At 38.5% G+C, this 21,738-nt stretch overlaps 1 protein-coding gene across 1 annotated transcript in view; it reads left to right on the top strand.

Moving 5' to 3' along the window:
- The window catches only part of ARHGEF10 (Rho guanine nucleotide exchange factor 10), an 86,700-nt gene extending 66,187 nt beyond the window's left edge, over positions 1–20,513 (top strand). Inside the window, exons 25-28 of the mRNA XM_075707736.1 lie at positions 3,907–4,049; positions 10,210–10,384; positions 17,931–18,053; positions 19,999–20,513. Of these exons, the coding sequence (XP_075563851.1) occupies positions 3,907–4,049; positions 10,210–10,384; positions 17,931–18,053; positions 19,999–20,513 (956 nt within the window). The remainder of the gene's footprint in view (positions 1–3,906; positions 4,050–10,209; positions 10,385–17,930; positions 18,054–19,998) is intronic.
- The last annotated feature ends 1,225 nt before the right edge of the window (positions 20,514–21,738 follow it).

Below are 21,738 nucleotides of genomic sequence, written 5' to 3'. Positions count from 1 at the left end.
TTTGGTGTATCTACAGTAAGAGTCTATACCTGCTTTGATGTGGCCAGTTTAAGATCTGAGTCAATGAAGTCTTGCAAATACAGTAATCTTTACGTGTTGTTAATACTTGTATGGACTTTTCTCACAAAGCAGCAGGAAAACCCCTACCTCTTCTCCCACTGTTTCCTTCCTGTTTCCGCAGGTGTCAGGCTTCGATCTTGTATTTGCTCACGGTGCAGATAACTCGTTTTTCCACATAGACTAGCCTCTGGTTATAGGATATATGTACTGCATATTGCCTCTCATTCGGTATCAATATGCTTACCTCATAGGTAGAAGACTACTTTATTGTCTGTGGCTTTTCAGCATTCTAGAGACAATGATGACCATAAAATCTTCCTAAAACTGAAACAGTGCTTATTTAGAGAACAGAAGCAAGGCATTGATTGAACAGAATTTTAAGACAAGCCACACTCCTGTGGGCACTCCTGTAGGTATTCTCGAGCCAGGTCTCCAGGAGCTGCGTTATATACATCTCTATTGCTTATTTTTCTTTTGCTTAGTCCCTGCTTTTCAGGGAATAGTTTGCTGGGCTCCTTGCATTGGCTTTGTCCTATTGTATGCCTTGAGATTTTGTTGGCAAAAGTTTTATCTCAGCTGCTATTTCTTGCTTCCTTTCTTTTTTAAGGAAAAATCAATTTATTAAATCAGTAACTAACCAAGGATTTATAACATCAAGTGAAGCTGTTCCTTTTGCAAGTACTACACCTAATTTTAAATAGATGGATAGTGCCAGTTGTTGGACCTGCTTGCATAAGTTTGTCTTGAATCTGCAGGTGTTTACACAAGTAGAATAGAGATAATAACTTCTTTTCACTTAGATTTTAGAAGCAGTGAACTTTGGATCAGACAGATAACATGAAATAGCCAATGTCAAACATGAAGTCTGTGCAGGCAGGTACTGAATAGGATCTGCTAAGATCTGGAGAGAGAGGCAAAGGCAGTATTATGTTTTCTTGAAAGTGTGATTTTGATAGTCTTGAAACAACTGTGAACTAGACATAGACTTGCTAAGTGATCTTGGCGGTGGGCAATAAAATTCTTGGTCAGCAAACTGAAGTCGTGATCTTGCTTTTAGCCAGCAGCCTGTGGTTAAAGCATTCACAGAAGTATGTTGGATTACCAGGCTTAATCCCTTGTCTTGCTTGAGAGGATTTGTACCCATGCTTCCAACTCTCAAGAGATTTCCCTGGCTGCCACAAAATAAGAGGAGAGAGATGCACAATGCTTAATTTCTCCTCCTGGTGCCATTCCACTTTGTATAATTAATTCAGCATTCACTGAGACAGGGACCAGAATGCAGCTGACCCATCATTTAAATACTGCCCTAATTACCAGACTAGAGAGTCTCCCCCCACCCTTTTTTTCTCTCCTCATCTGTCTCAGATGCTGTCTGATCTGGAATACAGCAGTGTTCGCAGGAGGAAATAAAAAAGTACTGCAGAATAGCCATATCACATGGCTAGGGTGTCTGGGTAGAGTGATAGCTTTGGATTTTTCCTGGGCTAATAACATCAAGTGGGATTGCAGTTTCTTTGCATGAAGTCATGGTAACATGAAAGACATCAGATCTCTATCTCACCTTTTTCGTATGTCCAATCCCACTGAAATCTTAAAACTAACTGGATTGTTAAGTGCTGTGCTAACAGCACCAACAGAAAATGGTTTTGTGAGAACTGAGTTTTGATATGCATATCTGTTGAATCAAATGTTCATAACACTGGTAGTATTCATAACATTGGTAGTATTGAACTCACCTTCTTGCCTTGCAGTAAATTGTTTTAGAATTTTTATTTTGCAGTCGACATCCACCTGACAGCAGTACTAATTTTCCTTTCGCTCAAAACTATTACAAATGCTAGATAATAATTTTAAATAAGACTTGCTCAAAATTAATAACACAGCTCAATGCTTAGTCATCTGAGGAGTTGCATGGAAGTTGACGGCATAAAGATCCACATTTAGAAAAAAACCAAACAAACCTTAGATGCTTGAAATGAAATTTAATCAAAACTTAAATCTGAGTCCACAGTTGAGATCCTGAAAATCCCTATTCACCTGTCACTTCAGTATCAGCTATGCTTTATATATAGATTAATATATAGCTTGAATGTATTTAAGAGAAAGAGCTGTTGAGTTCAGTGAATGGTTTTGTCAGTCCATTAATGTGTTCTTCAGTGTGAAAATGTAACTACAGAAGAAAAGATAGCTTCTTGCTCAGCGTATCTGCTCTTTGCCCAAATTCACAGTCTTTATCCTTCAGAAGAGACAGTAAGACTATACTAGAATTATGCTGGTTTTATTCCTAGAAAGGAAACATGAGGATACTATGTACTGGATGCTGTTACGACTTTTGCAGTCAGCATAACTTACGCAACAAAAGTCAGGATACCCGCCCGCATGCAGCTCCACTCTCTGAAGGCTTTGCGCTGAACTGCCTACAGTGGTTAAAGCATTCATAGGGTATGGGCAGGCTCCGCTTAAGAATTTAATTTGAGGCTAATGTGGTTGCTAGCAAATGAAAACTTTTCCAGAAGTTTCTTTATTACTAATGGTACATACGAGTCATGAAGAACACGGAGTGACTTTGACATCACTGGGAGAGTTTACGGGCTAATAACTGAAAACACTGTTCTCACTTGCAAACTAAAATAATGAAAATTATTTTGACGGCCTGAAAAAAAATGTCATTTTTACAAAGATGCTTTCGGAAGAGATCCACATCCTGAGAATGACTCAGCAAAGGTTGTATCGTGCAGATGGCAGAAGCAATGATAAGTAGCCCACAGCTGAGGCTTTTCATTATTATTCTTGCTACTGTTATTGTGAAGCAGGAAATTTCATACCCCTTTACCTAAGCAGATAATAAAAGTTGCCCTTATTATCGGGGGGGGGGAAAAGAAAAAAAAGTTGTACCTAACTGCTTGCCTAAAGACGTGTTTACCTTGGTCTCATCAATCAAAATTTAAGTGGTTACTGGGTTGAAACCAGTGTCGGTAAAGTAGACAACTTTTCTGCAGCTTATGCACGGTGAAGGCTTTAAAGTGAAGAAATGGGGCCTTTTTGACATATTTTATCTCAATGTAAAAACAGATTTTGGTATTATTACTAAAGCATAATGGATAGAAATGTGGTCTTTGAGACTTTCTGTTCAATGAGCACTTAAAATAGAAATAAACTAATATAAAAGTATTAAAAGTATTATTGACATATTTAGTATGTCAAATTGTATACATAAAAGACACAGCTACAACTATTTCAAGAAGCCCATGTTGCTAGCTCTTATATTTGGAGAGAAATAATCTCCTAATCCTTGTTTCAAAGAGATGGCAAGTGAGAGTGACCAGAGCGGTAAGTGGCGGCATGCATTTTTTATCAGGAGGTCTCTGAATAATTGATTGTGCCACATACACATGCATAATGTAATTTGGATCTGCTAAATGCAGTCCACAGAAAACACTGAAAATTATAGCTGGGGGAAAAAATCAAAAAAGTGAAGATATGGCACAAAATTAAGTTTTAATTTCTTTTTTAAAAAAAATTCCTTCTGGAAAAGGAAAAAAAAAAATTCCTCTGGAAAGGAAAGCAGTTGCATCAGAACAGCAATGTGGGATTCCTTGTTTATCTATTAATCCAGATAAAATTTGGTCAGTTAATAAATACATGAGTGTTTGGTTTTGGTTTTTCTTAATGTTGTGTTACCCTTACAAACTTACCCTGGAAGCTAAAATTAAACACAGTGTAGCTTGAAGTGGCAACTTGTAGAGATTCAAGCCGTAGGCTTGAGAGATAGTGTTTTCAAAACTCTTTTAAAACAAAGATTACCATTTTGTTGTGCGTAACTTTTCTTCTTCTTTTTTATTGAAGATGGGACGTGGAACACCGAACCTCAGAAGATAGTTAAACTGGGGGTTCTGCCTGTTAGAAGTCTGCTTGTGATGGAGGAGACCATTTGGGCTGCATGTGGTGGACAAATTTTTATAATCAGCACGGTGACACATTCCATAGAGGTAAACGCTTTTAAAAGCATTGCTTACATACTGTGCTACAGGGTATAAGTGGTGAAATTTTAAACATTAAAATCTGTTTAAGAAGCTTCACAAGTCAGGAAGCTTTTCATGAAATATGGATTCAGTTCTGTTAAATCCCGCGCCCTGCCGTTTGAAATTCTGCCATGAAGTTCTCTGCTGATATCTCATTAGACCTAGGCTTGCCTCAGTTTTTCCCCAGGTTTCCATAAGGTGCTTGGAACTTGTAGAGTATTTGGGGCAAGAGGTTTGCTTAAAACTGAGATCTGAGGAAAGGCAGCAAAGAAGTAGGTGCCTATAGGAATTGCCTGTTAATTCCAGAAGAAGGTTCAATTAAGAGACTGCCTCTACACAGTTGGATGGTACTTGTACCTTGTGATGATTTCATAATATATTTCTTCAGAGTTTTGCTTCTCAGTGGTCCAGAAAAATTTGCTCTGTGTAAGGACGTTTTCCAATGAATAATCATACAAAAGTTAGCTTTTCTGAGAGGAGAGTGTTAAGGATTCAAACTCTCGTTTGTCCACATATTCCAGAAAGCGCTAAGCCCTCGTTTCTGTCAAAATTGCAGCCTCCACCAAAAGAATGTCTTAGTGGTCTGAAGTTTAAAGTTGATGAAACATTAGGAATTAAGCCTCGCCTTCCACATACAATAGTTACACTGAGTTGCATGATGTTTACAGCCATGAAGTTCTTTCAGACAGGAGTTGTGATGAGCTCACAGCCTCCTTCTTTGTGTGCTTTGTTGCTGCTTTTTTGTTTCATTGATGATCGTGTTTTCTCCCAACAATTGTCTATTTGGTACAGTTGATTCTGTGAGTCATTGTCATGGGTTTGCAGGGAAATAACTGATGTCCTCATTTCCTCTGTCGTTATCTGTGCTTTCTGGGTGATCTGTTTTGTCCTACTTGGACAAAAGATACTGGGATCATATATTTTCCTACTTACTTTAAGGCTTGTTTTGTTGATGGTTTGAATGGTATGACGAGAGAAAGATTTTGGAAGAGTGATTTGGATAGGTGCTTGTAATGGTCTTTTGTAGGTGTCATTGGCAGGGGCAGGGTAGGCTCTGGGACACCTGGTTACTGTCCTACAGACTTTGATGCTGAATCTCTCTGACTCTCACCAAGAAATACACAGCAACGGTAGGGGCAGGGTAGGCTCTGGGACACCTGGTTACTGTCCTACAGACTTTGATGCTGAATCTCTCTGACTCTCACCAAGAAATACACAGCAACGGTAAGAGATCACAGCCAGATTGGTCCTGTGTGAGGTTGGTTATGTACAGCCAGATCTCTGTAAATAAGTTTGTCAATTCTGGCCTAATTCTGTCACAAAGCTCTTCCTGGATCAGGTGATATGGCTGCAGTTTGGGCTATGCTGGGCTGTTTTGGCACAGGAGAACTAAACCAGAGTTAGACAAGCTTTGAGGATTAAAGAATGTATAAAGCTTACTCTATCAAAATACGGTGTAGCATAATGGGTTGCAGTATTGAAGACAGAAGTGCAGAGAGATAAAATAAGAAATATTCTATCAATATCTCTCAGACATGGTAGTTTCATTTTTCAGCTGTTACTACAAGTTTTCCTACAAAGCATCACAGGAGGTTTCTTTTCATGTCCAGAATGCTTTGTAAACTAACCATCCATTTCATTCCGAGCTCAGATTATTATAGAGCCACTGACTTTTATAGCTATAATTCATATACAGGCAATGAATGCTGCAGCAAGCAACATATAAGAAATGGTGCAACTGGAAATGCTGCATATGACTGAACAATGTTTTCTCGACACAGATAACTTTATTTAATAATGTGATGGTTTTTTTGTATGACTGGCTGAGGGTCATCTTTTTTTATTCCACACAAATATCCATACCATAGCATGTCATCTTCCTCAGAATTGCGAACAAATGATGATCTTCTGTTGCCTCTTTAGTGGTCCTAAGACATACGCAAGTACTGATCTTGTTTTCATCATCTCACCAGACTAATCAGCTCACTAATGTTTTCGCTATTGCTCCCTGCTCAGTTGCCTGACTTGTTTTGATAACTTCCTGGTTATTTGTATTTCCAAAAGTGATCTGCTATGATGTGCATACCATGTTCATTGGCAATATTGTTTTAATTTTATATTATACATGAGGCAATTTAGACTCTGTCTCTAGGGAATATGTTAATAATATCAGCAGCTGAATATATCGAAGCTACCTCTTCCTCACCGTGCAGAGCAGAAGCTTTGCTCTATGAAGGGAAACAGCAGCAAGGAAATGTTTGTTCTCCACCTGTGCCATGTCTTGTTGGGAGTTAGTTGTAATGATTTGACTCAAGATTTTTTGCATAATAGTCATCTTTGCTCTATCAACAGGAATCCAGGTGTTGCACAGGGCTCAACTCTTTGCTGAACTCCTTTATATTGCCACGTACTTCAAATTATAGCTGCTTGTTTATTCATTGCTTTCTACTATCATGCATACATATTATATGCTCTGTCATATACATTATCTATAAAGGCACCTGACTAGTTTTTTAAGGCCATATTTGTGCAAGTCCATGAGCATATTCAAGACCATTTTGTAAACTTTGTTCTTGTGAGGCACTCCCTGCTTCATAGGTACCTTATATTTAACTGTCTGTGCATTTGCTAAGTGCAAAGTACATTATTCTTGAAAACAATCTCATTTCATGCGTCTGCTTTTCTAACATTCTTAATTAACCTTTTTTTAATAACCATCAGTAAATGAGCAGGTTTGGCATCCTGTATATTGGGTTTGGACGTAATTCACTTTTCCTGCTTTTTTTTTCCCCCACTGATATGGATAAGACTCTCAATTCACTTGTTTTAATGATATGTTACTGTAATAGAATGTTTCAGGAAATGTCTTTATTGGCACAGTGCCTCAAACTGGCACAGTGCCTCAAGCTCCTTGGCAAAGGACATGTGAGAAACGCATTGATTGCTGTTATATATTAATTGTATACACTGGTACTCTTTCCGTGAAGAAATTTGTCCTTAGTCTTGACCCTAGATCTGACAGCTGTATTCCTGTTGGGTGTAGTCCTTGATCCCATAGTGGTCCCTGTGCCTTTAGACCCTTATGCTCTGCAAAGGCAGTATGCGTTTGTTTAAAAACAAGAAGGAATGCCAGACTATCTAAGGGAATAAAGTCACCAACTGAATGGCATTCCATCCTGGTTTGTTTTGTCTTGTTTTTAAAACTTGGCTAACTATACATAGTTACACTAAAATGTTCAGCTGAATAAACAAAACAAATGAAAATCCTTATGCATGAGTGTATGTTGCCTGAGTACTGTAACTTCTTTAAAGTAGTAAAAGTCATTTGTTTTACCTTGTGGACAATGATACCCATTATGCATCTCTCATGAAGCTTGAGAAATCGTGGTTCAGTTCTTGGCGCGGATGTTTGGTGCAAGTGAGCACCCCCTCAAAAGAAAGACTCTAGCTATGCCCTGCGCTGCTGAAACAACAGTGAGCGATGTCGGGCTGGGCAGGCGGGCTGCGGCATCCAGAACGTCTTCTGCCGCTCTCGTGTTGCTATAGAGTTTGAACAAGAGAGCCTGAGGGGAAAAAAGCTGGGCTCTGAATAGAGAGGAATGTAGGTATGAAAACTGAAAGAGAAAAGTAATATGAAGTTCAGGTTTTTTTGATAACAAAGGGACTAAGATGTTTTTGTCCCTTTGTATCTGTATTTCTTGTTATGAGAAGAAAAAAACTAATTGAAGAAAAAGGCCAGCTACTGGTTTTCAGATAGACATGTAATTTAAACAGATGTCAGAGCTATCCTCTATACAAAAACTTACGCATTTGTAAAAGAACATACAGGTTTGGGGTATGTTCCTGCTCCATGTTAGAAGACCCTTAGAGTGAGAAGAATAGTTCTTTTTACATGCTTCTTGTGGCGTTGACAGTGTTACAGTTTTTCTTTAAATGTGTGTACGTGTTTCAGCAGACAGCTGTACAGACTAAGTACAGGACAGACTAAGTGGGAGTATAAGTGGGCTGGTAAAAATGGAATGTGACAAAAATGTATGTGCAAGTTGTTTATGGTGGCACCAGCAGAAATGTCAGCTGCGGTCAGACCACTCCAGAGAAAATTCATTTCTTACGATCTGTTTCATTTTTCTTCTAATTTCAAACATTGTAAGTTGCTGGTCGGGTTCACTTCAGCGCCCTTGGATCTGTCCCTGAGAAGTTTTCCAAAGTCAGTTGGTCATCAGTGGTAGGGCTGTATGAGTCTGTAAAAGAAGCTACTGTTTTAAAATCCTTTTTGCAATGAAACGTTCATGATGAGAATATCAGGAAATGTAGTCATAAGAGCTGTTTCTGGCTTTGAAAGATGTTGTACGTGGATGAATTCTGTTGAATAAATCGTATGATTTTCAAATTGTGTATATCATTTGGTAAAGAATGAATGGAGGTTACCTGAGGAAAACAGTGAATATAAATGTGCGTGCTAGAGGGGCTTCCCTGCATTCTGCAGTGTTATTATGCAGAGAGTCAAAAGGTAACTGACACTCAAAAACTGAACCACTGCCTGATAGCTGAAGAGAAGCTTCTCTGTTCATTTACTAAAAACTGAGCATTTGAAGGATAGTGTTAGAAATGAAAAGGAAAAAAAGAATCATTCCCCTATTTTTAAACAGCAAATTTCTCAATGGAAAGTGCTAATTTATGGAGTAATAAAGTAAGAAAAGAAAATTAAGTGCTTATTAAGTATAATATCAAAACTTACACTCTGTGAAATCTTAAGCTTCTATTCTTTGTCTCTGATCGTAGCCTGTTTGTTAAATTTAGATGGAGAATTTGAACTATATATCTATAAACCTAATATATTCAAAACATAACTGTCTTAGGCTAAGAGCTTATCCTGAGAAGCATGTAATTTAGATTTTGATGCAAAATGACCAAAATATAACACTTAATTGTAATATGTGGAAAATTTAAGTGTACTTTTACTAGGAGGAAGGGGGTACTTTTGCATTTTATCTGCAAATATAATTAAGCATATATAATATATAGTGTGAGTATTAGAGCAGATATTTACTTCCGTATCCCTGAGAGAGAGATTTGTATCCAAGGAATAGTTTGTCATTTATTTAGCCAAGGAAGTTTTATGGCTATCAGAATAGGTCTCTGTATTTGGTAGTAGCTGGCACAATATTAAAAGGCTGTGTTTAACTTCAGAGACAGTTTACTTACAAGACAAGACTGGAAAAAAAATATCCCTACTTCTTGTTAATGATTAAAGAACTTTACTACAGCTTTATCTTGCACGTTAACAGGGGCATGTAGAGAGGTTTCGGCCTTCCTGGGGCCGTGCAGGAGTTGTAACTGTGAAGGCACTAGATCAAGGAAAAAGTCTGTCCTCAAAGTCTTGTATTACTTATCTTCAGAAGGAGGATGTTGGCCTTTCTAATGAGGAGCATCACTATTTTGAAGGACAGGAAAACAAAATAGCTAATACTTGTGAAATTCAGAAGTGTCTATGAGTCAAAAAGCAAGCCACGGTATTGAGGCTCACATTGTTACGTACGTAGTTGAACAAATACTTATGTATTTATATTCACAAATGCTTTACTTTCTAAAGATGACTTTTTTTTCTATCATTGTTCTGAAAAGACCCCCTAACAGAACAGAAGGAAAATATTTTTTTATTGTTTAAAGAGGAGTTCTGCTGTAGATAACAGTAACGTATTAGGAAAAAAATCTGCCTGCTCCCAGGAACCTCATCTGTGGTAGTTGTCCCAAAGGAGTATCAATAAAGAAATGCAAAATCCTTTTATATATGAGCTGTTATGGGCTTGCCAGCCCCCACCATGCAATATTTTTAATAACTACAGTATCGAAGTTACGGTGAAGTTGGTCTATCGTTAGGTAGAACTTTGACTCAAGAGCTGGGAATCTTTCCATACTAATGATGATGTATTTTCAAAAAAAAGTAACAGGAAAATTAACACATCATATGCAGCAGTTAGGACATATCCTGAGCAAAGCAGAGGAAGCTAGCTTTGTCCTTGACACAGAGGTCAAAGATACAGTGCCTACACTGAAATGCTGATAAGGAAGGCTGAGTGATGTTGTTCAGTTGCATCTCCCCACAGAGTCCTTGTTTTTCTTACAGAGCCATTTTGAAGCCCATCAAGAGGAAGGGATGGTAATCTCTCACATGGCTGTTGCTGGAGTGGGGATCTGGATTGCCTTCACGTCTGGATCTACACTTCGCCTGTTCCACACTGAGACACTGAAACACCTCCAGGATATTAACATTGCCACACCTGTTCACAATATGTTGCCAGGTAGCTGAATCACATCGTACGATAACATTTTTGTTTTGTCTTTATCACCGTCGTTCTCCGGAGTGTTGTAGATTAGGCCAGAATCAGAAGGTCCGTCTTTGACTTTGAGTCTGATAACTATCTCGTGACTGTTTGCTTTAGTAAATCACAGTCTGTCGCGGGCCTGGAAGAACAGTGTGTGCAGTGAGCTGGGTGAGTAGCAGCTCTCCTCCTTAGAGGTTATAAATGTAATTATATAGATAAGTAGGTGGATTCTTCTGTTTAGTAATTTTTTTTTTTGTGACTGTGAAGCAGTAGGACAATGCAGTCTGCCATGAAAATGTGTTTGCTTTGCAGAGGTTAGCATTTGCTTCTGGAACTTAGTATCAAAGTACATGATGGAGTCAATTTGCCTAGGATCTGGACAAAAAAGCCACTTGCTTAATTTTAGTTACATCAGTAGTCTCAGCGAACCCCGCTGAACCACTTGCACGCTGCCATTTCGGAGCGTGTTTGGTGTTTTGCTGATTGCAGCTTTAATTTGTTGAATTAAAAGGTTAGTCTTGTAAAGTAAAGATGGAACCTGTGGTTGTTAGGACAAAGTTTAACAGATCTTTAAGTGTTTTAAGACGGAAGCTGTTCAGTCATCCCCAAATGATCAGTGTCACAGGCAGTTGAACTGGCCTTTATGAGTTTTGCAAATGAGTGGCAGGACCTTGGCATCAGCAAGCACATCAGGTGGGAGCTGGGGCAGTGCTAGGAGAAGAGACGGACAGAAAAGCACTGGCATGGCTGAGCACGAGGTGTCCATGAGGGGATAACCATTCTTTCTGTCTCCCCCTGTTCATAGACTTCAAGAGGCCAAGCTTCTGCAGTTTTATGGGCAATGTGTGCGCCAGCGTTATCGCTTTGTTTCTAGCAGAAGCTAACTGGCTGCTTCTTCCCACACTGAGATTATGTTTATATTCTTACAAGAGTTAGGTATAAATCTTGCATCAAAAATGTTACACTTCAGTCTCTGTTTTCTTATGTTTTCTTTCAGATGACATTAGCCTTGCAATAAAGCTCTATTTTAAATTGTGTCCATTTATATCATGTTCTAGACAGGGTGTTTTTTGCATGTGGTGTTTGACTGTAGCTCCAACACCAAACAGTAGCAAATCACCTGCCTTTAAATAGGTCATTTGGTTGAATTCATCACAGTTATGCAAAGAAACTAAGACCAGTTATAAAAAGAAGATTAACTTTTAATATGTTGTGCTGTTTATAGCAGGAGGGGAGGGAAGTAGGGCCTCCCTTATACATATTTTCTGCATATAAAAATCTTCACAAATTTAGCTTTAGTGTTCATTGCTATGGTAATAAAACTGCTGATGTAACATACCATTTTTTTTGTAAAAGACTTTTAGCTAATTATATCTCCTTGGTGTCATCCTTACCCATTTTAGTTCCCGTTTTTTGTTTTTTTTTTTCCTCAGTATCTTCACAAAAAGCATGTCAGTGAATGGAAATGGAAGTTTATTTCAGGAGTAGAACATCATTACAGCAAATGTTCCAAGGGAGAATCCATTCTAAAAATGAAATGAATTTCAATTATTTAGCATCAGCTCCTGGGCGTGTTTATATGATGCCAATAATGCTGCAACAACAAAGGCTAAAAGACAGAGGAGTAGGAGGTTTACATAATAAAGCAGCAACAAGGACCTTTTGGAACTAGAAGCAGCCAAAGAATAAATCAAGCTCTCTGTAGTATATACTGAGATTAAAAAAGAAAAAAACAAAGTGAAACAGAAAAGGAGTGAAACAGCTGCATATTTACAAAATATGTATTTGCCTTTACTGAGGATTTTCAGGACTTTTAATTTTAAAGAAAACAGCTCTGTTAGTTTTCTGAAATCCAGCAGGAGTTCCTTAATATGCAAAAATAACGGATAAATAAAAATTCAACTTGTGTTGAAATGAGAGAGAAGAAATGACTGTAAAAATATTGCTAAGAGTCTTAAGAAGAGAGATTAAAAAGGCAAGATCTCGATATCACTTCAAAGAAGCTGAACTTCTTTTGCCAAGATTTTAGTAGGAACAACAACATGTAATATTGGCCTGATAGGCTACCTGGAGATGTCATCTGTGTCTTCATTTAAAGCAATGTAAATGAGAGGAACGTCACTCCATGAAGTTAACAAAATTATTTTGTTGTCATACAGTAGAAGTAAAAGAAAAATCTACTGTCACTGTCAGGAACGGTTACTGTGAGTTACAGTGCTGTATTTAAAGGATAGCTGTAGTAAACTAATTAAGATAGAGGAGTAGCAGGTTCTCATAACCTTCGTAACCACTTCTCATAGCATTAGATTTTCCCGATTTTGTTCTTGGGAGAAAATGGCTTTAAATATCTCTGCCTTCTCTCCTTGTTCTAAAGGATGTGCCTCCTTTGCTTTGAGGAAGACAACCCTGCAGCACAGTGCGCAGGACAGAATCACAGAGCAATGAAGTGTAAGGGAAATGGCGCAGGACGTGATTGTCCTTGCGATTCGGCAAAGTTTAGTAATGTAAAAAAGCAGACTGTCTGGCAGAATCTTTTATCTGCTGGATGTAACTTTTTAAATCTGTGGCAGTCCACTTATGAAGAATGGAGCTGGGAGGGCTCTTGCTTTCTGGAGTTATGGGAAGTTTGTGTGTAGGAATGCAGGACTGGAAATTAAAGTCACATAGGTGACAGAAAATAAAGGTCACAGAGGCAACCATGGGATAGACATTTAGTCCAGAGTCATCCGCAGTACCTTTGCTTCATATATCATCAAAAATACTTCCTAATAATGTATAACAAGCTTGTGTTCTCTAACAAAATGCCAAAAAAGCACAAATGTCATATGAGAAAGGAAGAGAATGGTTGAGGGGAAGAGCATCATCATTGCTGTAAGTCCAGGCAACTATTTATTTCACTGTCTAGTAAACCGCAGTACAGCTGGATTGCTTTTAAATGGCCCAAGCACAGCTCTTTTAGCAGAACAGAGGGCATACTGAGCAGCAGGGAAAAAAAAAAAAAATCTATTAACATTTGACGACAAATACACACACTTCACTAGTGCAATGTACTTCATTTGTAGAGCAAGTTTATGCTTAGCATTTGTGATCTGTAGTTGAAATCTCAACAAAGGCAGCTTTTCACCAATACTGTACGTGAGTAGACAGTCCACTTGTTTTTTCATAGTCACATTCAATATTTCATTATTCAAGAACATCCTTAATCGTGGTTTTCCTTTCAGCTGTAAAAGAGTTTGTCCTTTTAAAGAGATTTCTGTGACCCTGATGCATGTAATTTCATTGCTCCTATGCACGATGACAGGTTATCTGTTTAACAAAGAGGTGATTTCTGCTTAAGTTGCTGTATTCTGTTTATATCCATATATCCTCTAATGGCATGTGTGTTTCCTGGAAACAGATGAGAAAAAGAAAAAAAAAATGTATCATTTCCTCTCTGCAGAAAACAAGCTATGCTTTGAGGCTTACGGCTTTCTTTTGTAGCCACCCCACCAGGTGCCAGACCATAAAATGCAGTTGTTTTATGACTTTACTGCTGGGAAACAGTAAAAAGATTGGGGAAAATTTTAGGTCAGCCCAAAAGATCTGTACAGCGTGCTTATTTTTCGTATCGTAAGAGTAGCGTGGTCATGTAAGAGGATATGGACGAGTATGCCTTTGCACTACCTAGGGTTGACTTCAGAAGATCTATGTGGGAACACATGAGGATTTACCTGGGTCTGGTGGTGGTTGTAATTGAGAACTGAGAAGGGTGAACACAGAGCAGAACACAGGCAATAAAACCATTTGTGCATGTGTAAGCTTAATTGTTGGCTTCAGTTAGTTGTAAAGTCAAGATCTTGGTCAGATTATTTTACAGGTTTTAACAGTTCTGACATTGTATTGGGACAGTGTGATCTACAAGTTGTCATTTAAAGATAGGAGCATTTGATGGGTTTTGGGATTTATGTTTATCGTTTTCCCTTCTTGTTAATTTCTGTGCTTACTGCATAATGCATTCTGGAGAATTGGTTTTACCTTTTTTTGCTCTGAATTTGAAATATATCAAAATAAAAAGTCACAAAATAACAAAGAAAAGTATGATTTCAAACCTTGTCTAGCAGATAGCAAATTACTATTTTAAGTTAATATTTTAATTTTTTTTTTTTAATCTGTATATCATTTTTGAGTTATGTGCTATTTCAAAGTATATTTTCAGATGCAGATGTTTCCTGCTTTTCCAAGATTTCAAAGCAAGTGGTTTTCCTTTTGACCGTCACTATATATAGATGGTTCATGCTTAAGGTTGTGCTTACTGTTTAAGATTCTAAGATGCTGGCTGATAATTTCCTGGTTTCACCTATTGTGGTGGGTTGACCCTGGCTCGACGCCAGGTGCCCACCAAAGCCACTCTATCACTCCCCTCCTCAGCTGGACAGCGGAGACAAAATATAATATAAAGCTCCTGGGTCGAGATAAGGACAGGGAGGGGTCACTCAGCAATTACCATCACAGGCAAAACGGACTCGACTTGGGGAACTTAGTTTAATTTATTGCCAATCAAATCAGAGTAGGGTAATGAGAAATAAAAACCAAATGTTAAAACACCTTCCCCCCACCCCTCCCTTCTTCCCAGGCTCAACTTCACTCCCAGTTTTCTCTGTCTCTTCCCCCCAACAGCACAGGGGGACAGGGAATGGGGTTGCGGTCAGTTCATCACGCGTTGTCTCTGCTGCTCCTTCCTCCTCAGGGGAGGACTCTTCACACTCTTCCCCTGCTCCAGCATGGGGTTCCTCCCGCAAGACAGTCCTCCATGAACTTCTCCAACATGGGTCCTTCCCACAGGCTGCAGTTCTTCATGAACTGCTCCAGCGTGGGTCCCTACCATGGGGTCACAAGTCCTGCCAGCAAACCTGCTCCACCGTTGCTGATGGGCTCGGCCTTGGCCAGCGGCAAGACTCTCTTGGAGCCGGCTGGCATTGGCGCTATCAGATATAGGGGAAGCTTCTAGCAGCTTCTCACAGAAGCCACCCCTGTAGCCCCCCCACTACTGAAACCTTGACATGCAAACCCAATAACACCTATGGTAATAGTAGAATCATAGAATGCTTTTGGGTTGGAAGGGACCTTGAGAGATCATCTAGCCCAACCCCCCTGCAGTGAGCAGGGATGCATATTACTAGTTTTCACTGGTAAAAATTACTGGTTAGAAGTTGCTTCAGGGTTGGAGTATGAAGTCATGCATATTATTTTACATTTTAAATGCTTAAAAAAGCATTAAAGATCTATTGTTTAAAAATTTGAGCATCTTGCTTCTGCAAGGGGTTTGAGAGGCAAAAGTGTACAATTGGAGTTTTTGATAATTTTAAAATTTTAAAAATTGTACTTACATATTTATGGTTTTATTTTGTAAAATAAGCTTTAAGTGAAATGGAGTGAGGTTAAGCTAACGTGCAGTTACCTTGCACTGGCTGTGGCACTGGTTGTGGATGAGGACTCGCATGTCATACATAACTTGAGCAAGCCTGAGCTCTATATCACAGAATTCAAGTACTGATTTTTGAAAACTCCAGTACACAGAGGTGTTCAGGCATCACCGTTTGAACTTCTTTTGTGCTGAAGGACTGCCTTTGTGTGCTTTGTTTTGGAAACTAAATTAATCCCATTAATATCTCAAAAAACCAAACCAAAACAAAAAAACCCACACCTAAACCAAACCAGCCAAACAAAAAACCCATCGAAAAAGCAAACTCCAAGCTTCAAAAGGCTTGTAATTTATCAATAGGCATAGACCATCCATGCTTATCTAGCTGAACAGGGTTGATGCAGTCCTATCAGCATAAACACCTACAGTTTATGGAAAGCAACATACATCTTTCTGAAGGTCTGCATGAGTAGATGAAGCCTCTTCAACTTACTCGTGCTTGTTACACCTGCTGAGGGTGACCTAATTGTCGTGCCTTTAGGGTATTTCAGAATGTGGTTTTGAGTAGACAGCTGGGATTCCAGGTCTGGCCCTGCAGCCTGCGTGTGCCTTTACAACACACCATTACTGGGTTAATACTTCGGTTTTGTAAAGTTCTGTGAGGAAAGACTTGAACTGTGGTCCGCCTCCTGCTTTCTAGTTGAGTGCTTTGGGTTACAGTCAAGCTGCTCCTTCCCTGCTTTCCCAGTGGGTCTGTGATTCATATATTCTTTGATGTAAATTGGCTCAGCTTCAAGGAACAAGATGGAAAATGCATTCATTTGTGATAACACCATAACTAAGGTCCTTTTCCAAAGTGTGGAACATGCGGGTTCATCCAAGTTATATCAGACGTGGAATCCAAATTCCTTACTTACTGATGAAGTGATTAACAACTCAAGAGCTATGATGAAGATGGGAATGACTGCTCTCTTGCATATAAGGTTAATCATAAATCCAAGAACATGTAGGTTTTGAACCTGGAGGATTCCAGCAGAGTTTAAATGCTCCTCCACATAAACTTGGGCCATGGCAGAAGTTTGGGCAGGCAGTAGTTTCCATTTCTGAAACTTGGCAAGGCCATTGTGAAAATCCTTCTAAGCTGAATCAGACATATTTAGTAAGTATTGCAAGCAAAAATTACTTTGTTTTCATTAGAAAAGTAGCAATCCCGTGGATAATATGTTGTAGAAAATCATAGCATCATAGAATAATTTTGATTGGAAATTACTTTGGAGGTCATCTTGTCCATCCTTCTTGAAGCAGGCCTGATTAGACCTGGTTGTTCAAGGACTTGTGCAGCCAAATTTTTATTACCTTTGGATAGGATGGAGATTCCACAACATCTCTGAGCAACCCATTGCAGTGTTTGACCACCCTTATGATGAAGCAGCTTTCTCCTACTTACAATCCAAATTTCCCCTGTTCCAAATTTGATCCCTTGTGTCTTACTGTGCACATCTGAATAGAGTCTGACTCTATCTTCTCTGCACCCTCCTGTCAGATAGGTGCAGACAGCACTTCTTTTAACCTCTCTTTGTACAGTATGTGCTCCAGTCTCCTGATCATCTCGGTTACCTTCCATTGGACTTGTTCCATTGTAATATGCCAATGCCATTCTTGTACGGCGGGACCCAAACTCCAACAGGCGAACGCAGCATTTCTGATACAGTTTCACTGAATAAAAACTAGGAGAAAAAAGTAATTGTGAACAGGTTTGAGTCTTGAGTAGAGTGTGTTACGGCTATATGTGACTGAGTATTGTGAAGTGAAATGCCTTTCAGTTTTATTATTGAGAATATATAAACATAGTCTATTTGTAAAAGCATATTTGTAAAGATAATCTATGTCTACTTTTAGATACTGTGGTTTAGAGACTTAGGACAGAATGCTTCAGAAGTTTAATAGTATTTAAATTGTTATGTATGTGAAGTTTAATACCACAATCCAGCAAAATATTTGCCTTTGCGATGAGCGCTTTGCTGAGTGAGATGGTACAGCTGACTGTGTTTGCCTGAAGTTACTTTAATCTAGATAAAAATCATCACTCTTGAGTAACGGAGCACTTCCTAAACTTCACAGGGCAGCAGCGTGTTTCTGTGACCAGCCTCCTCGTGTGCCATGGTTTATTGCTGGTTGGAACAAACCTGGGTATAATAGTAGCATTGCCAGTGCCACGCTTGCAGGGGATTCCCAAAGTAACCGGTGAGTGAAATGTCTCAAAAAGGATCAAGTACAATGGTTTTATACTGAAGATTTCATTTCTCTTCTGTCAGTAGTTTAAGTGAATCTGCCAAATTATATGTATTGTTTAGAGCTTTGTGGTGAAATTATATTTGTTGTTCTTCCTGAGCTTTACAGGATATCCAGATGCTTGTCTAGTTTTGTCTCAGTTGTTTGAGCTGGGACAACTGTTTTTCTTCAGGGCATAGGAATAGGATAGGCATTAATCCTGTCAGAGTATGGTCAAATATATGGGGATGAGAAGAGAATGCAAACATTCTCCCAGGTTTGGGAAAAAAAAGATGCATTATGTTTAGAGACACAGGTACTGAAAATTTAGTATGTTGTCTGACTGGTTATTCAGTAGATTGGTTTTGTGCCCTTTCTCCCCAAAACAGGAGACTTGGAATATATGAGAGTACATGTTTCATTTTTTTGATAATGATCAAGATTTTTGCATTTTAGAGAGATGTATTTATGGAGTTACTTTCATATTACCCCATTTGAAATACAAACGCATGAATGCTGCTGTATCACTTTGCAAATGTTTAAGCTACTAGCAGAAGCAAGATTTTTAAAGTGTGTTTAATAGGGGCTTTGCCATGCTACATTTTGGGTTCAGAATTCTGCTCAAGCTTCTGCGCTGTGGAGGGAAGCTGGCAGATTTTATGAGGCAAGCTGTTTGCAGCTTCCCTCAGGAAAAAAAAAGCTTATGTAACTTTGCAGAATGAAAACGTTCAGGAAAATACGCAGCAATAATCTAGTATGATACAGGATAAATGTGTTATGTGTAAAGAAACGCAATACAAGAAAATGCATTGCTGCAGAATCAAAAAATCTCTCATTCTTCCACTTTCTGTTTTGATTATTGTGGTTTATGTCATTTGTATATTCTTGCATTTATTTTGGGTCAAGATTTGTCAGATTTCACAGACCTAGCAACATTACATTTAGAGATCTATTTTTATAGTCTTTGATGCCATATTTGGTATTTGAACTGAAAAATTATTACTTTTTCCAGTTGTGCTTCCAAAAGTGATAATTCATCTTTATATCATTGCACCTTCTGTAAAAGCAGAATATGTTTTGTCAAAACCTGGAATACATTAGGGAGTTAGGGAGGGACAGAGTGGTTTGTAGGGATTGGGGGTTTTCCCTTGATAGCCTAGCTCTTTTCCATATTGTAGCTGATTTTGTAGAATGCTACTTTTCTTTTCGCTGTAAAAGCCACATATACTGATACTGTTGTAGCTTCTGAATTTGGCCTTATGCAATTTGGTTCTCATACTTTCTAATGATTTGCACAGTGTAAATCTTTCTTGTCCCACCAACATCCCACTGTTTAAATACTTTTAAAAAAAGAAAAAAATAATACTTTTTCAGTCAGTTCCTTATGACTCTGCCACAGTAACTAGACAACCGTTCAGAAGGATGAGTTTTAGTTCCTGCTGTATAGTGTGGAGGGGCCTGTTACAATGAAACAGATGTTCTTATGCTGTTCTGGAGAGGTACAGAGGTACAATAGGATTAATTGAAAACCATGTATTTTGTTTGTGGATTACTGGAGAAAACTCGCAGCGTTACATTTGTGTTCGTGCCAACAAAAAGAAGTTAGCAGCATTTCTGTAGTCATGCTGTCATGAGAACAGAGCACAAAAGTCAGTCAACTAAAATTCATAATGCCATGTTTGAGCTGATTTATTAGTACAGTCCTAAAACGCTTCTGGTACAATAGCTTTTTTTTTTTGTACATTCTTTCTGTAAATTCTGTACACACAAAGCAAAAGGCCAATTGGATGTACGTAATAGGTTTTTAAGAGTTATGCTTTTCTGAGCAAATTTCATAAACTAATTATGGTGGAACACTGTGGTAAAATTAAAAAAAAAAAAAAAAAGTTCTTTAATTTTCTTTTTCTTTTGGCTCCAGGAAGAGGAATGGTGTCGTATCATGCACACAATGGCCCAGTCAAGTTTCTTGTAACGGCTACATCTATAAACAAGAAGAACAGAAACAAATTGAGGAACAGCCTGCCTCTTGGCTCAGAACCTAAAGACGACGACCAAAAGAACGTTCTGCACAATGAAAGGCCAGGCTCTTCCCTTAGTAACAGCCACGACACTGCAATTTGGCTGGGGGGTTCGGTAGGATCCATTGCACAAAAAAGTGACTTGTCATCATCTTCTGGATCCCTTACTCTGTCTCACGGATCAAGTTCCCTAGAACACAGGCCAGAGGACAGTAACATTTATGAGCTTTTGAAGGATCAAAATATCTCATGTAAAAGTAAAAGACAGAGATCCAAGAAAATGAAAGCCAGTTCAGTATTAGTTATTTCTGGTGGCCAAGGACACAGAAGAGTGAACAAGAAGACCAAGCAGCAGCGACAAGATGAACTAGTGTCTTCAGTGATGGTCTGGCAAATCCCACTATTAAATATCTAACGGAACTAAATCCAAGATACTTTCTGCTCTTAAAAGAAGTCTTGATACCCTTTTACAGCAAATGCCAGCTTAGGACCCAAATGGATAGACTATATACACTTGGGAGCAACTTCAGTAGGCTTTGATCACAGGATTAAGGGTTGCAAGACAGAGTCTTTACATACTTAGAACATTCTGCAGTGTTAGGGTATTGGAAAACGTTTAGCTGTTGATGCTGTCCCTGATACTTAGAACAAAAAGGATCTGTTAGACACTTTTAAACAGTTTTAGAATCTCACCTTATTTATGTTCACATTTATAAATATCATAATTATGTTCTATAGCACTTAGGGAAGGCAAGGAACACATGCCATGTCTCATGCTGGTTTTTGCATATGTAAATCAGCTGTTGTTTCTTTTTCCAAAGTGACATATTGCATGGACTGTAGATTTTAACAAATTAGCAAATATTTGTAAACAATTCTAATGCAAGCTAGTATTAATTTGGTAATTACTATAATAGTTCATAACGTCATTCCACAAGCCAGAGTTTGGTCTGGACAAAAGCAGTAATGTTAATTGATATTTGTTTATTTCAAACATAGAAAATAGATTTTATTATTATTATTTCTAATGCTCAGTATTATTAAAAATGTTGCAGTACAGCAAGCACATTAATTTTCTTGGTAGGTGCAATGTGTCTGTGACTTGCCTTCGTTATACAGAGAAAGTCCTAAGGATGCTATGGCTTAGGGCAAATAGAAAATACGGATACAGGACAGCTGTGCACTGTAGTGCTGCTAATGCATTCTCCCCCAGCAACTCAGTATCAAACCTAGACATGGACTATGCCATTTTTAAGGAGGCATGCGCATCCAGTAAATTAATAATGAAGTTAATGATTTAATTAATAATTGGTGAGAAATATACTAATATTGGACTATCTATAGGAAGTGCAGGTATTCACTGTGGGAATAGGTCCTCATCAATTGATTTGTGCTGTGTCCTCAGGCAAACACCTATCAAATAACATCACAGCACAGCAGCAGAGATGCAGTCATATCTGAGTGGCGGTCACCTCTCTTCACCCAGAGTTTCAGCAAAGCATGGTCTTGTAAATGGATATCGTGAAAACAGCCTGCACAGCTTCATTCACTCAGTTGGGCAAGTGGTTGCTTTGGTAGTGTTAGAGGGCTGAATTCTAAATAGAGACCTAATCATCGTTTCTTAATGAATCGATGTATTT

The sequence above is a fragment of the Pelecanus crispus genome, chromosome 3 (genome assembly GCF_030463565.1).
Source record: "Pelecanus crispus isolate bPelCri1 chromosome 3, bPelCri1.pri, whole genome shotgun sequence".
Classification (NCBI taxonomy): domain Eukaryota; kingdom Metazoa; phylum Chordata; class Aves; order Pelecaniformes; family Pelecanidae; genus Pelecanus; species Pelecanus crispus.
Note: the sequence above shows the minus strand (reverse complement) of the source record. Positions and strands in the feature narration are given on the sequence as shown.